General features: G+C 35.9%; 1 protein-coding gene across 2 annotated transcripts in view; it reads left to right on the top strand.

Annotated features, from left to right (window-relative positions):
- The first annotated feature begins 218 nt into the window (after positions 1–218).
- Positions 219–15,367, top strand: part of LOC5571296 (serine/threonine-protein kinase N) — a 370,020-nt gene continuing 354,871 nt past the window's right edge. Inside the window, exon 1 of one of the 2 annotated variants that reach the window (XM_021840137.1) lies at positions 219–1,263. In XM_021840137.1, coding sequence (XP_021695829.1) covers positions 1,243–1,263 — 21 coding nt within the window. In that variant the 5' untranslated portion in view covers positions 219–1,242. The remainder of the gene's footprint in view (positions 1,264–15,367) is intronic. The other variant, XM_021840142.1, reaches the window with a different exon arrangement.

Consider the following 15,367-nt stretch of genomic DNA (forward strand, 5'->3'; position numbering starts at 1 on the left):
CAAACGTCACACCCCACTGTCAGTCAGTTATTTTTTTGTTTGGGTTGCGTGATTTTTTTTTCCTTCGCGGAACATTGCGCGTGTGTGCTGTTGTGTTATTATTTTTCCCGTTTTTGGGTGCGTTCGAGCACCAACACAATCTCCCAACCCGTTATTCTACACACAATCGGCGGGACACGAATACCACCACCACTACAAAGTGGAAGCCCTGACCGACGAGAAACAACACACCCGTCCGTCACGGAATTCAAGAATCAGTTTCTTCAGTGTCGTTTCGTGACTCTGGCTCATCTTGCTTTTGTTGGCGGTGTGGTAGATTCTAGGGAGCGTTTTCCGGAGTGTTTTCCTTCGCATTCGGTGTGTTCTTTTGCGGGCAAGAAGTTTTAGTCACGGAGTTTACGAGTTGAGAAAGGCGGTTCAGGAATTCGACCGAAATCCGGGGGGAATTTCCGGAACGGACACGGGACAGGTTTTCGCTCGGCGATCGTTTCTTTTGCTTTATGGTGTTTGTGTTGTGGCGCTGTTGCTGTTAGTGGTTGTCTTAGCGACAGACACGTTTATTGTTGATTGCCGAAGAAGGCGTTGTGGATCGAGGGGAGTGTCGAAAGGAGGGAGGAAGTTCGTGTTCAGCCAGAAATTCCGTTCCAGGTTCGCGATCTTCTCCCAGAAGCCAGTCAGTGGAGGAAAAACGCGAAATTGAATCTGTGACGTTTGGAAACTCGAGTTGTTAAGCGGTGTGAGTGTGCGCAATCATGCGTAAACAATAGTCGCGTCGGAATTGAAATACAGCAGTTTCAGGGCCTACTCTTGTGAAAATACTGTGTGTTGTGTTGCAAATCCAGCAGCTCAGAAAGTGCGATCGACGATCAAAGTGGCCGCAGAAAATATACGATCTATGTTCTATTCGCGGAGTGCTCGTTGATTGATAAAAAGGGTATTTTCGAGGTGAAGATCCATTCGCCCACGGTCGCGGAAAAGTGTTCATATTCAGATTATTGGTGTGTCATAGCGGCAAATAGCTCTAGAATACCTGTTGTGTGATTCAGGGCTTTTTTTTTTCGGTGAAGGGTGCGAAGGAATTTCGCTTTTTGCGAGTGAGTGAGAAAGCGAAGGAATCATCCATTTAGTGGCCCGAGACTTAAAACGGAGCAGGCGGTGAGAAGCAGCTTCAGAGCAGAGCCCCGTAGTAAATAGCATAAAAAGAGGAACGACGGAGCGGAACTACTGCTCGGCAAACTCAAAATGGCGGAATCATATTATCAGGTATGATGATCGCGACGACCAGCGGATGGATGGGTTCTGGTCCTGGGGTTGTATTGTGGGCGGCTAGCATTAGCAAAATAACAACAACCAGCAAAAGTATGCTGCGGTTCATCATCGCGCACCGCAAAGTGGCGATCGTGATTGATTTGAATTCAGGGGGGAGATCAGCGTAATGCTGCAGTCCGGCAAAAGGGGGAGGGAGATCGTTCGTTGATCTTCGAATGCAGGGTTGAAGGTCTCTCCGCGGCCGGACTCTGCGCAGTGCAAATTGTATAATAAGTGGTTCGCGAGCGCTGTTTTTTTGACTGATCGCGTTGAAACATGTCATCGTCCGTCACCTGAGTCGGACTTGGGGGAAAAATGGAGCATGAGAAGTTTCCTTGACCTGGCTAAAGGTCAATCCACCGGGTTCTACAACATTGCATATTTTAAGATATGATCAAAGAATCAATGGGTTCCATCAAAGTATGCCATTCCATGATATCACAGATTTTCAAAATTCTTTGAGCTATCTGTACTAAATTCTACATTTAGGTATCATCTCGATATCTTTCCCTATATTGGTCTGCATTTTTCCTATCTGATCTGCTGTCACTTGTATCTGTACACAATTTTTCTCTATATCTCGATTTGAACTTGTTCAGGTATTTACTCCCCGTTTTCCCCCGTATGTTGCCATTGCCAAATTTTAGTCATTATTTTTTTTTTCTTTATTAACTAGATTTTTAGCCCTGGGCTAGTTCATCTCGGGACCAACGGCTTTACTTCCATTTTCTTCGTCACTAGGTATAACTTTTATGTCATAAGTGACTATCTCGGGGATGGGATTCGATCCCAGGTCCTCGGCGTGAGAAGCGTGTGTTCTAACCACTACACCAAGTCCGTCCCCCTAAACAATTTAGAAGCACTGAACTGCCGTGAATCGCAAGTCAGTCCCATCTGCATTTTCGTCAAAATTGCGTTGAGTTTAGTTTTTAACATATCTTCCAACGCTCTTTCAGCTGCACTAATGAGATACTATGATTTGTTCGGAAAAATATGATAAAAAAAAACTGCAAGTCAAATTGTCCCATAATGAAAAGTAACCGTATATGTAACACAACAATTATTTGTGTTTTGATCATCTTCATTCTCGGAAAAATATCGTAGCGAAAAGCAAATTTTCAAAGTTTCATTAAGATTAGAACACGTTATCATCCTCTGGATTTTTTTAATGGGTATTCTAATGGAAAACGAGTTTGGAAGCTTCACAACCCATTTTCTCAATGCCTCATTTTTTACAGATGGGACTGACTTGCAATGCACGGCAGTGAATGACCGCTTATTTTCCCTAATCTTTCTGGTTACCATCTGGTTTCATCTCATCATTCGATCATCTGAGAATGATACGGATTGAATACATGTACAATTTACAATGTAACTATGTATACAGCGGTAAACTACAGTAAATTGAAGGGGAATTCATAAAAGTAAGTCAATGATACACATTTAACAAGATTAATTTTCCTTGGGCTTTGCTTGTGTATTTGCAAACTACCTACTGAGATGGTGCCCGGTTTCCATCAGCATTTAAAGGATGTCTACTATCTAGAAATACCTGTAATTCTCAGGGAATTTCGGCCACAATCAGGAAAATTATTTGAAATCAATTACACATGGTAGAACATGTCCTTTTTGGTGACACAAAATATATTCAATAAAAAAAATCGTTGCACCGCTATCAAAACGCTACTTGAGATGTTCAGGCCTTTATTTTTTTTTTAGTGATTTCCATTTATTCAGGATAAAACATGTTTGGGAAAGGTTGCAAAACTTATGAGCTTTTGAAACATAGCTGAGAATATTCATTTTTTTTACAAAATAGTTATTATTGTTTGTTCAGAGTTTTTTTTAATGCAAGTCTCTAAAATGTTCCTATTTTTTGATATAAAGTATCTTAAGTCTCTGTTTTAATAAAAAAATGGTCTCTAAAGTCACTTTTTTGTCCTAATCCGTTTCCAGTGAATCCTGATGCAATATTTACAGAGACTATTACGCGAAAATTCCAAAAGTTTTTATTTTTCTCAGATTCAAAGGAATGTGTCATGAATTATAGTGATTTCTCCAGAGATTGCTTCTGAAATACTTTCAGGAACTCTTTCGGAGATGTTACTAGTATTTTTTAAGGGATGCTTAGATGAATTTCAAGAAAATCCTTGAGCACTGTAACGTTACTATCTCCAGTAGTTTTTACATAGAGCACTCTGATTTTCTTTTTTGATTATCCCAGGGTTCCCTCCAGATATATTTCCAGTTGTTTCTTCTAGGAAATTTATCACAGATCCAACTGGAGTTCTTCCACAGAAGTTTATTCCAGAGTTTACAATAATTCCCACGTCGTTTTTTCAAACTTCATAAGGATTCTTTTGATAATTTATTCAAGATTATTCTTAAAAATTTACCAAAAATTCCTTTAAGCATCATTCGACGAAATCTGTTAAGGATTTTTCCAAGAATTCCTAAATAAATTCGACCTTGGATTCCTCTAGGTATAAGTTCCTCCACAAACTTCTCTCGAAATTTTCACAGTGTTTCATCAAAATCGTCTGCGGTTCAAGAATTTCTTCAATATTTATCGATATTATATTTAAAAGTATCCAAGGATTCATCATGCAAGTTCCATACCAGTTAATGCAATTATTACAAATATTCACGAAAACGCGACGTGAGACAAGACAAAACACTTATAGTTCTTACTATCGTCAAAAAAGCTTAAAAATGTCCGACTGATTGCGATTCGTACGATGTTGTTCACAAAAGCGACAAGACTTTGCGCGATTTATTGTGCAACCTCAAGGACAAAGTTCGACCGGAAAGTGAGAGTTCGTCTTAAAGAACATAGAAATACGGTTGTTTCCAATAAAATAAACGAATCCAGTGTGGCAGCTCATGCGGTAGATTTCAATCACAAAATAGATTGGGAAAATGCAAAGCTCATCAAAAGTGTAAGAAAAGTTTCTCACCTAAACGCCTGGGAATCAATGTTCATCATCGCCCCCATCGTATCGTGTCTGTTTGATCTGGTGGATACGACACTTCAGTAGCAGTTTTTCTCTTCGGACGTGTACTACTAACATCGTACGAATTGCAATCAGTCGGACATTGTCCCGGAAATGGGCTACATCGCGCCCGAAACCGGTCGACAGAAAGGTAATTTTCAAGCTTTTTTGACGATAGTAAGAAATATAAGTGTTATGTCTTGTCTCACGTCGCGTTTTCGTGAATGTCGTGTTGTTCTTACGTTAGCACAAATCATATAAATTTATAGTATCATAAATATGCTGTCGGAATTTCTTCATAAAGTCTTGTAGGACATTTTTCAGAAACTCGATTGTTTTGTTTTCAGTTAGCTTAGCAAATTATCAAGAATTTCATCTAGAATCTAGGAGATCTCCAAAAATATTCATAGGAATTCATCAAGGCATACTTAAAACTCTTACAAGGATTTTATTTAGAAATTCTTCGTGGATTTTGTTTAAAATTATCTTCAAAAAAAATTGAAAAATTACTTTGATATTTCCCCGGAGACATCAGTGACAAGATTGGCTGTTTTTTCCGAAGACTTCATTTATAAATTTAAAAAAGAGGAACATCTGGAGTAATTGTGAGTTCTCGAAAGATGCTCTATAAAGTCCTAAGGAAATCATTAGATAAATTTATGGAACACTTAAGACTTTCTTGAGAAATGCCTGAAACAGTCTTTGCAAGAATTTCTGAAGGAATCTTCGAAGTAATTTCTATGGTGATCAAGAAAACTCCAGATTGGACGATCAAATTCTGTGCGTGAGACTTCTGTTGGCTGTACCAAAAGATCTTTTGAAGAAACTATATGTTGAATGCTTATGCTTAGGGGCGATCCATTAATTACGTAAGACAATTTTCAGGGTTTTTCAACCCCCCTCCCCCCATGGTAAGATTTTTTGTATGAAAATTAAAAATAAATTGTATGGCGCGTAAGAAATCCTAAACCCCCTCCCCCCATAAACCCTTACATAATTAATGGACAGCCCCTTATTATATATTTGAAAAGACATTCAGCCGTCAAAAAAAAAAAAATACAAGAAATCATCCAAACAATTTTTAATCATCTCACTAATAAATCATCTCACTACAAATCCACAATATAAATATTAATTCGTATCCCAAGTAACACCAAAAACATCTTCTCTGAAAGGAGATAGCAGATCTTGTCATATAAAAGTTGTAATAGTGAATAGCATAACATCTTGAGTTATAAAACAGTTATAAAATAGCTATCGAAAAACAAATCATCTCAAAACAGTCAACCCAGAAATGACTATCTGACTTGGTTGATATAATGCTCTACAAACGTGCATATAACTTCACAAGGAATCATACTTTAAGTATCGGTGGTTATAAAATGTAAGTTATAATAATGTGTTTTTAATGTTTTTTATGCAAGATTCAAACTTCGATAAAACATTCGAAATTGATAAATCTTGTTAGAACGCCGTAGAAAACGCCATACTGACACCCTCTGGAGAAAAATCCGAAATAGAAATGAAACGAAATTGCTAGCGATGCTCTTTAAATTCGATTACTTTTCATAATAACAAAAAAAAAACCAACTGGTTTGATCATATCAACGGTAATGGCGTGAAAAACCGTCGGAAACTCTTGAAAAAAAAAAAACAGAACCATAAGCCGCGAAAACGAACATAAGTGGTCACACAGAGTACTGCTATAATAGGCATTATTTTACAAGCTGAACACAAATTCTTCCCCTTGCCCCACAAGTTTTGTTTGCCTCTTCTACTAGGATTTACTGTTTTAGTCAAGAACTTCACGAATTTTGCCATACTCGCTTTGAGAAATAAACGCAAAAAGGTGCCGATATCTGACGGTTTTGGCACCGTAAGGGGCGCATCACATAGTCCTGAGTGTTTTGTGAACAACGGACACCTGATTGTCACTAGAATCAACATAATAACAAACTTGCTCTGGTAGAAAAAAACAGAAGTTCCTAATGTGTTGGCTGGAATCGTTGTAGTCAAGTACGAAGAACAAATTCCAAATCAATTAACAAAAAACAGCTACCGCGCGAGTTTTTTCCGTCACCATTACTGCTAATTTTACAATGTTGACATTTGTAAACCGATGTTTGACGTTTGACGGATAAAAATACGTTTACTAAGCAAGATGCTATATTAAAGTTGTTCGGGTGTTATAATTATTATCGAAATAACAATAACATGCATTCTCAAATAGTATGTTGAAAAGAAGTTCTCAAGATGTATTTTAAACGTTATTATAATTGTATCAAAAACCCGTTGCTAAGATTCTCTGAGGATGTTATTACAACTTAATTTCTACTTAATTTCAACTTATTTCAGAATCAACGACAACGATTTCACATTTGATCAAATAAATAGTCTAGATTACAGTACCGGTTGAGAATTTATATAACCTTGTTTCGAATTCATTGAAGATAATACCGATCATATTAACCAGATACATTTTGTTAAAAATTCAATTTAGTGAATTGAGCAATCTTGACTTGATATGTAAAAAATTGAGTAACAGAGTGGAGTGTGACCGATGTGAACAGAGCAATATAAAAGTTGAATTAAATAATTGAATAGTTCAAAGATTTTCGAACGGCACTGTAAGCCTAATTGAAAATCTGCCATATTATGTTTTTGTGAGAATTGAAGCAAATTCCACAAAACAAAAGATTTTGGATGGATCTGTATTATAATCAAGGATTTTTATAACGGCCCATGAATTATTGAAGAGTGAAATTTAAAGTTTCACCATAAATTTTGAACCGCATATTAAACTTCCCAAGTATCGATGAACATGATCCATTTTCGTTTACCTCCATTTCATTTGTTTTGCATGCCAGTATGACATTGGACGTTCTAATAAGATAGTGTGTACTACAAATGTATTTTTCAAGTTATATAGCTTACAAATAACATTACAACAACCAAAACAAATGTCAGTATTGTAGATAATCATCTTGAATCATACATACGTTATTTGCACTTTCAAATACCTTAATTACAACTAATGAAGTTTGTCGCTTTATACACTTGATTTGTGAGTATGTAGTACTGAAAAATAATCTAATTAGAACAAATGAATATCGCAACTTAAATTTTCATCTTTATTATGTTGAGGGTTTGTTTAAAAATCATCGATTACATGTGATTTTAACTAGTTGTCAGACCTATAAGATGTTATATAAGCCGCCATTTTTTGCGCTGTTTGAGCTATATAAGTGTGAGATATAATGTAAATACTACTATAAAAATACAACCGAATATGTTCAAAACTTGAAATTTTAACTCATATATAACTAACTGTGTTACTTCCCAATTGGGATGCCTGGTCGCAATAAAGTCTTCCATTTAGAATTTGGCCGCACAATATTAGTGATTTCTATAAGAGGAGAAAACGAAAAAATCTTAGCATATTATTTTGTAGCATTTTTATTAAGCTTCATGGGAAAAATATTTTTTTAGTTGAGTTTTCAAACGTTTTGCCGAATTCCACCCACAATTTGTTTGCACAGTACCATTGTTTACCTTATTTGTAAATTTTTAAAGAAAATGTCTAAACCAGACGGTGTTTGTATTATTTTCACTTATTTCTTAGATTCACGCTTGGTTTTTGCCCAATTTTTTTCGATCTGTTGGATGTATGGGTAATTTGGTAGACTGAAACTTTTTCACTAAAATCGATTCTCTGACGTTAGATCTGTTAGATCTTCCAGCTTGCCAAGTTGGTTTAGAACTATATGGGACCTTTTTTAGATTGAATTAATGGGAAAGTTCTTTTCTTAAAATTCTCCTCGTTGTAAATTGGCCCATTTTTTTTTTGTTCTAGCGATAAAAACTAGGGATGTTTTCTTGCATAACAGCAGATAGCTTTCCAAACCGTCAACTTGCAAATGAATTTATCTGCGAAAACGTATTTGGACTTACCTGGTACATCAACCTTAAGTTCTGCACGGTAAAATAATTGGTACCGGTATGGTATGCGATATGAAAATTATAGAATTTTGCGTCGTTCCTCCTTCTGACTATGATGGGTTTTCAGGATTGAGGAAAGTATAGATGATTAGATGAGATTGTTCTCAATTCATTAAACTGAAGTTTTTACGCGGTACCGTGTAAAATGATAAACTTCTTGAAGTCCAATGACCCATGCAAGCCTCTCTAAAAAAAATGAGACTTCTTCCAAAGATCTTTACAGAAATCAATCAGAGAATTCTGCATTGCCTCGTCTTCTCCTGGTCGTCGAAAATTTTTAGCTACAGAAATTATACTTGTGTCTGAATTTCTAGAATTTGCCTTCAGCACTTTTATTTATAAAATGGTTGCGTCCTGATTGGAATTCACCGTTCATCAAAGTCTATTTTTTCTCTCCATTCTTCAAGGAATGTCTTCAAAAATCACTTAAGGATTTATTTCCAGAAATCGTTCCTCGGAGTGGCTCCAATTTCTATAACGAGTCGTCAGCAATATCTCAGACTTCTTTTTTTGGGATGCTTGTTATTCCTGCCAGGAATTTCTTCAAAATACAGGGCCTTGTTTCGCGAAAATTCTAAAAAGGTCAAAGTTGTTCCGCCAAGTAATCGTTCAAGATCAGATGAAACTTCTGCATATTTCTTAGGATTTTTTTTTTGTATTCTCCCAGAGAACTGTTTAAAATTTTTCAAAAGTTATTATTCTATAATTTTTACTGATGTATTTTATACCAAACTCAATTTCATATGAACAATCTGAAAAATTTCACCAGAAACTGCTAAGATTTTCGAAGAATTTCTGTATGAATTTTTCAAGGAGACAATTATGAATTTTACTAAAAATTGGCAGGTTTTCTTCAAGAAATTGCTACAGGGATTCTTTAAAGTAATTTGCCTTCAATACTTTTTGGATGGTACCCTAAAAGATAACCCGACGCCGACACGAATGCACCCCCTGGTGTAAAGTGTCGTAAATACACAAAAAAAACAAACAAACACCCTAAAAGTTCACCGTGAAATCGCGTTGATAATTGGGATTTGTGTGGAAATTTCTCCTGCATATTTTTGTGAGCATTTCATCACGAATTATTCTAAGAATCACTCTACACAGTTCGAACGAAACGTGTAAATTTCTGAGATAATGCACATAATTGGAGCGTGGTATATAATGGATATTTACATGACATGTCATGTAAACTTCAATTATAGGTCATGTAATCCAGCAGGATTCTGAGTGATTACATGACATATAACACTAATTTACATGATTCCAGACTTAAATTTACATGACGTCATGTTTACATCGCATAAATGAAGTTTACATGACGTGTAATCTTCATTATTTTTAACTGTGTAGGTGTCCCTATGCCAATTCATAAAGAATCTAACTTGTATGGAGACTCGTAAAAGGGCCAATCTGCCGATGATGTTTTAAAATCCAAACATGTTTATCAGTTGTGAGATTTAAAACGTTATACACAGTTAAAAAATAATATAGATTACACGTCATGTAAACATCATTTATGCCATGTAAACATGACGTCATGTAAATTTACTCTACTTTATTATCTACAAAACATCAAAATGCTCTACGAACAACTTTTTAGACGATGGCGTAGATTGCTGTTGAAAATATTTAGTTTTGAAGTGCTCTAGATCAAAGTATTGCAAGAAAAATCAATCTCGTGTTGTTCAAAATCTTGAGAAAAATGGAGTTTACTCCATACAATCATGAAAATCTTCACAAGTGTTCTCAACATGTCGAATTAAAATAGATAAAACGTTGTAAAGGGTAAAACAAATTAGGTTTCTTTTATATTTAAGTACCGTAACTAAAAAAATTACAGACCTTCTGAAAATTATAAAAAAACATTGGCTATAATTTCCAATATCCTGAAATTTTTGAAAATTGCTGAATTAGGGTTACTTTAGGATTGCATAGAGAGCTTTCTTTCCTTCTTTTTTTTAATTTTGATACCTCATGAAATTCCTCGAAAGAAAGGCTTTCTAGCATAGCATAGCATAGCATAGACTGACTGCACATGTCAATGGTTGCTACTCCGTGATTGATCGGAACTGGTAAGAATTGCACTACGATCCAAATGAATAAGGGATGGGAGTTTCCGCTTACTCTTGAAGTGCAATTTTAGCAGATCTAGTATTATTGATCAATAACGGCGCCGGCCAAGTCCTTACAGTCAGTTGGGATGGGGAAGGAATGTTAGGGTGTAATGATTGTTGCTTCTAAAGACCGAGAATACCTCTGCATCTCCACAATCACCACGGAAAGGGTGTTTATTATTGAGGGAGGAAAAGATCTGGGAGTCACCTCTGGTCGATGATGCGATCCATGGACAAGGGGGAAATATACGACTTATATTTAAAGCTAGTTTTGTATTTTTGTCTCGAGAAGTTTTTGGTAGAAGCATTAAAAAATACGTCAACATCTATAATGCCGAAGAATTCAAAAGACGTTTTTATTAATGACGAAAACTGAAAATTACATGTATATATTTTAAATGAAACAGGAATAATGCCGACACTTGTAGTGACGAACCATACATAGTTTGTTTGAAAATTACATATGAGTATTACTGTGCATTTTGTCTCGATATGGTAGAAGTTTTAAAAAATACGTCAACATTCACAATGTCGAACAATTCAAAAGATAATTTTTAATAATGTCTAAAAGAGAAAAATATATGTATATTGAAATTGTATAAGAAAAAAACATAATGCCGACACCTATAGTGACGAACCATACAAAGTTTGTTTTAATATTACTTAAAAGTTACGCTTTCAAAAAAATGTGTTATCATAAGCATGAAACGAACTTACCAATTGGTAATCCATCCTCGACTGAACACAAAACTGATACTGACAGCAAAACTTCTTGGCGTCCCGAAAACAAACCGTCTTGCTTGTGCCTTCCAAATACCTACCCAGCAACCTACGCTCAACAACAGGGGAAAAAGAAGTTCTCCGTCGACGAAAACACGCGCGAAACCATGAGCCAAATCTATCGGACGACGCAAAACCGAACTGTCCTGCTTGGGCTTCACGAAGCACTGAATTCAATGAATAATTTTGGATAAATTTCTCAGAGAAAAAAAACTTAGACAAAATTCATATCGGAATCCTAAAATATTAATCAAAATAAATTATCTGTAACGAATCATCGTGAAGTGTTCTTTAAATATTCTCAGAAACTCAAAATGTTATTCTTGAAGAAATTTTAAGCGGATTGGCTGAAAGAAATTGAGAGGCCCAAACGTAAAGGGGGAGTAAGTGACGTTTTGGTCACTTTTGAGTTAGATATACTCAAAAATTCTACTGTTTCTAAGCTTTTCAAGCGTATTTTAGGTGCTCTTTCCGTTTCTTGGCTCACATGCAATGAAAAACTACAAAACTGATAAATTTAAGTCGACTTTCTCATAACTAGGTTTTTGCAATTTACACCCCCTGAATTCTTAACATTTTTTGAGAAAGTGCTGGGAGCGGTTTTTTAGATTAGAGGAATTCTCAAAGGAAACTAATACAATGTAAAAGTTCTTTAAACAGTAAACGACATAATTCCTTGTGATATCGGAACAATACTAGCTGAAAAGAAGATTCTAGAGGAAATCTTAGAAAAGTTCCTGGAAAAATACGTTTTAGAATTTTAAAAGCAATCCCTAGGGAAATTTCTGTTGATTTTTTTTTCCACGAAATAGATCTTCAGTATTGGCTGGAATTTTACCTTGAAAAAAAAAAAAAAGAAAACGCTCAAGAAAGTTTGTATGACAACTGGAGTAAAGTAAAAGGTTTTGATCAGTTTATTCCTCATCATTGTTTTTGCCTAAATTCATCCAGAAATTTTCAATAATCAATTACTGGACTACTCAAATCTACTCTCGATCGTCTTTATTAGAAATGCAGTTCAGCGGGTTCGAAAATCAAAACAGCATTTTTTATTGAAATGTTTGACATGAATGTGAAAACTCATACGCTTTTATGAAAACTCAAAGAAAAAAAAATTCTAATTGTATAAACCCAAAGTTTTTTTTATTAAATTCTCAAATTGCGAACAGAACTTCATATCACTACTAAAACCTTCTCTTTGTATCTAACTTGGTACTAACATGAAATATTGTCGTATTTGCAATCAAACATCAGTTCCAATCTTGCCGCTTATGAAGATTGACAGCCAGAAGTATGTCAAGAGCCTTCCGATTATCTAATTTGAAGCTGCGAGGTTAGTGCAGATGGAAAAACACAACGCACTTGAAAATAAGTGCTCGTTCCAAATGTTCCATTTTTTTTAACTGAGCTTGTATGGAGCTCGTTTTTCAGTCGTTTCATAAGCAGTTTTGCACCAGTGCTTAGCAAAGTGGTAACGTCCGCGGCTATAAAGCAAAGCCACGCTAAAGGTGTCTGGCTTCGATTCCCAGTTAGTCCAGAATCTGGGAAATTTCCTGGACTTGATTGGGCATAGAGAGCATCATAGTACCTGTCACATGATATACGAATGCAATAATTGCAACTTTGACAAAGAACGCTCTCAGTTAATAACTGTGTAACTGCTCATTGAACACTAAGCTGAGAAGCAGGCTCTGTCCCAGTGCGGAAGAAAAGCGGCGAAAACTTTTTTTAATAGTAAAGTTCACCAATCATCACAATCATCAAACGCAAACATGTATCCTGAAAGATCACCACTTCGGAGTCTCGGACCCATCCCTGGGAAAGGTTATTGAGATTCCGCGAATGTCAATCGACACGCGTTGGTCGTAATGGCAAAATTGACGACAGCTCATTTGAATATTTCCCCTATTTCATCGATCGGTCATGGCGAGTTCCCCGTGTATTCCGTTTGTATTAGCATAATAGGTTTTATTTAAATGGTCATAACTATTCAATTTGCAACCAGCCACTACCAGTGCTGAAACGGAAACGTACAACAAGTGAGAGGAAGTGGGGTGCCCAAGCAAATCCGGCTTGTCGAAAGAAAGCGAATCGACGGATGGCTGATACTGCCCCGCTTCCTCCGAGGGTAAATAAATTTTAGCCTTTCGTCGACTAGTTACAGGGCTGGTAGCAGGTCTCTTTTTAGAGATGTGGCCACTATTTTAATGCAAGTCTCTAAATTTATCACATAATTATGTAAAGTTTCTGAAACAATATTAGTTGAATTCTTATGAGCACTTCCACAGTGATTGAGAGCTTTCTTTGCCATTCTTTGATTCATATATCGTGTAGCCTGAGAAAGCGAGAAAACTCACTTAACAAAAAATCTTGGCTGGTGATATTTGAACCCATGACCCTCAGAATGTTGTTGCTGTCTGTTTAGCAGTTCGACTATTTTGGAGTAATATTTGCAGAGAAATGCTCCTGTTCGGTCTTTTGTCAGGCATGAGATCTCTTAATATTCTTATTCTCAAAACACTCATTCGCCACCAGCCCTGACTTCACCGCGTTGAGATTTGGGATCGGAGCTTCTCTACTAGCCTAGAGAGCGTAGGTACCTAGCTAGTCTCGGATTGACAAAAAACATGACTGCAAACAAAACGGTTTGTAGACGCGGTGCGAAAGAGTGGATTGGTATTTACTCTAGAGTGAGTACTTTGCTACCGGGTGATGTTGATTGCCAATTTTTCTGTTTAAATAATCTGTTTGGATTGCGGTTTTCAACGCGATTGGTAGCAGCGTTATATTCGAAGAAATTTGTTGCGGCTTTCTAGAAGCAAGGTTGGCCAGAGACAAAGTCTCTCACAAATACGAACTTTAGACTCATAGCAAATTTTCCATATGAAAAATCGCTTTTATGTACAATTTAGGAATCCTAACTGGAATCGGGGAACAATTAAATATTTGTGACGATATATTGTTTCTGTTAATAAGCTCTATGGACCCATCATAAGGGATCAGCCATGTCAAGCTCATGAATCCGAAGGCATTATTAAAAAGAAAATGAGTTGACTATTAAACTTGGTCGTTTTATGCAACTATGGTATACATTCAGATACATAGAGCTCAACTTTGTTCATATCTAAGACAAGAAGTGACAGGTCAAAGTACAAAAACGAAACCAATTGCCTGGCAAAAAAGACCACTTCTCATTGGTCGTTTTGGCAAAGGCCTACTTTCACATCGTTGAGTTGGATTACAACAGGGCACTTTGTTGCTAGCCCGGCCGTGTTGCTAGTTTATAATTCGAGTTTCTACAAAAAGTTTGGAAAATTTTCATGAATTTTTTTGTTTTATATCTATTTATATTCGATGTTCAGTTCAAAGCATGTGCTCCTATAATGCAAAAATGAATAAAAATTTACCCAATTCTAACCAATATAATGGAAATTATGTCAACTCTCTCTAAACATATCACCGGTTTCGAATTTTCACCTGATTTTTAAACATATAGCATACTCTATTGTACTAAATGAATGATCCATGCAAGAAACAATCAAATTATTAGCTTTGATACTTCAATTTGTTCACATGATTTGCTTTGAAAGGATACTGGTAGCACTGGATTTAGTATCGTCAAGGTAATCGACTGAACAAAACAACGGGACAGTCTTAGTTGAGCTGTCACGTCCTGTCCTAGGTTCATATTATTTCAAAATCTTTCTGAATTTCCTGTGAATTCTACGAAGGGGGACGTCTTTTAGATATTTTAATAAACTGTTATATCATTTTTGTTCAATTTTGTTTAAATAGAAGCGTGTAAACTCACGGAATTTTAAAATTGCATTCAAAAATAATTTATAAAAAACCTAGATAAAGTTGTAAAACTGTTTATTTTGTATGATGTAGCTTCTGGTAATGAATATTTTGAAAGCCATATTAAACATCAAAATTTCTTACCAAACGTCTGGAAAATAGCAAGTCGCAGGATCATTTTGTCATCAGTTTTCAAATTTAAAATCCGGGAATTGAACAACTGATTTTGAATGGAAACCCTGTCCAAAAAAATATATCCAGGAATTATTCCAGAGAACTGTGAAGAAAGTCTTTTAGAACTAAGGATTCAGAATGAAATGCTTGAGAAGATTCTAATGAAATTTCTGAAGGGAGTGCATGAGGAATTCCTAA

This window comes from Aedes aegypti, chromosome 2 (genome assembly GCF_002204515.2).
Source record: "Aedes aegypti strain LVP_AGWG chromosome 2, AaegL5.0 Primary Assembly, whole genome shotgun sequence".
In the NCBI taxonomy this organism is placed as follows: domain Eukaryota; kingdom Metazoa; phylum Arthropoda; class Insecta; order Diptera; family Culicidae; genus Aedes; species Aedes aegypti.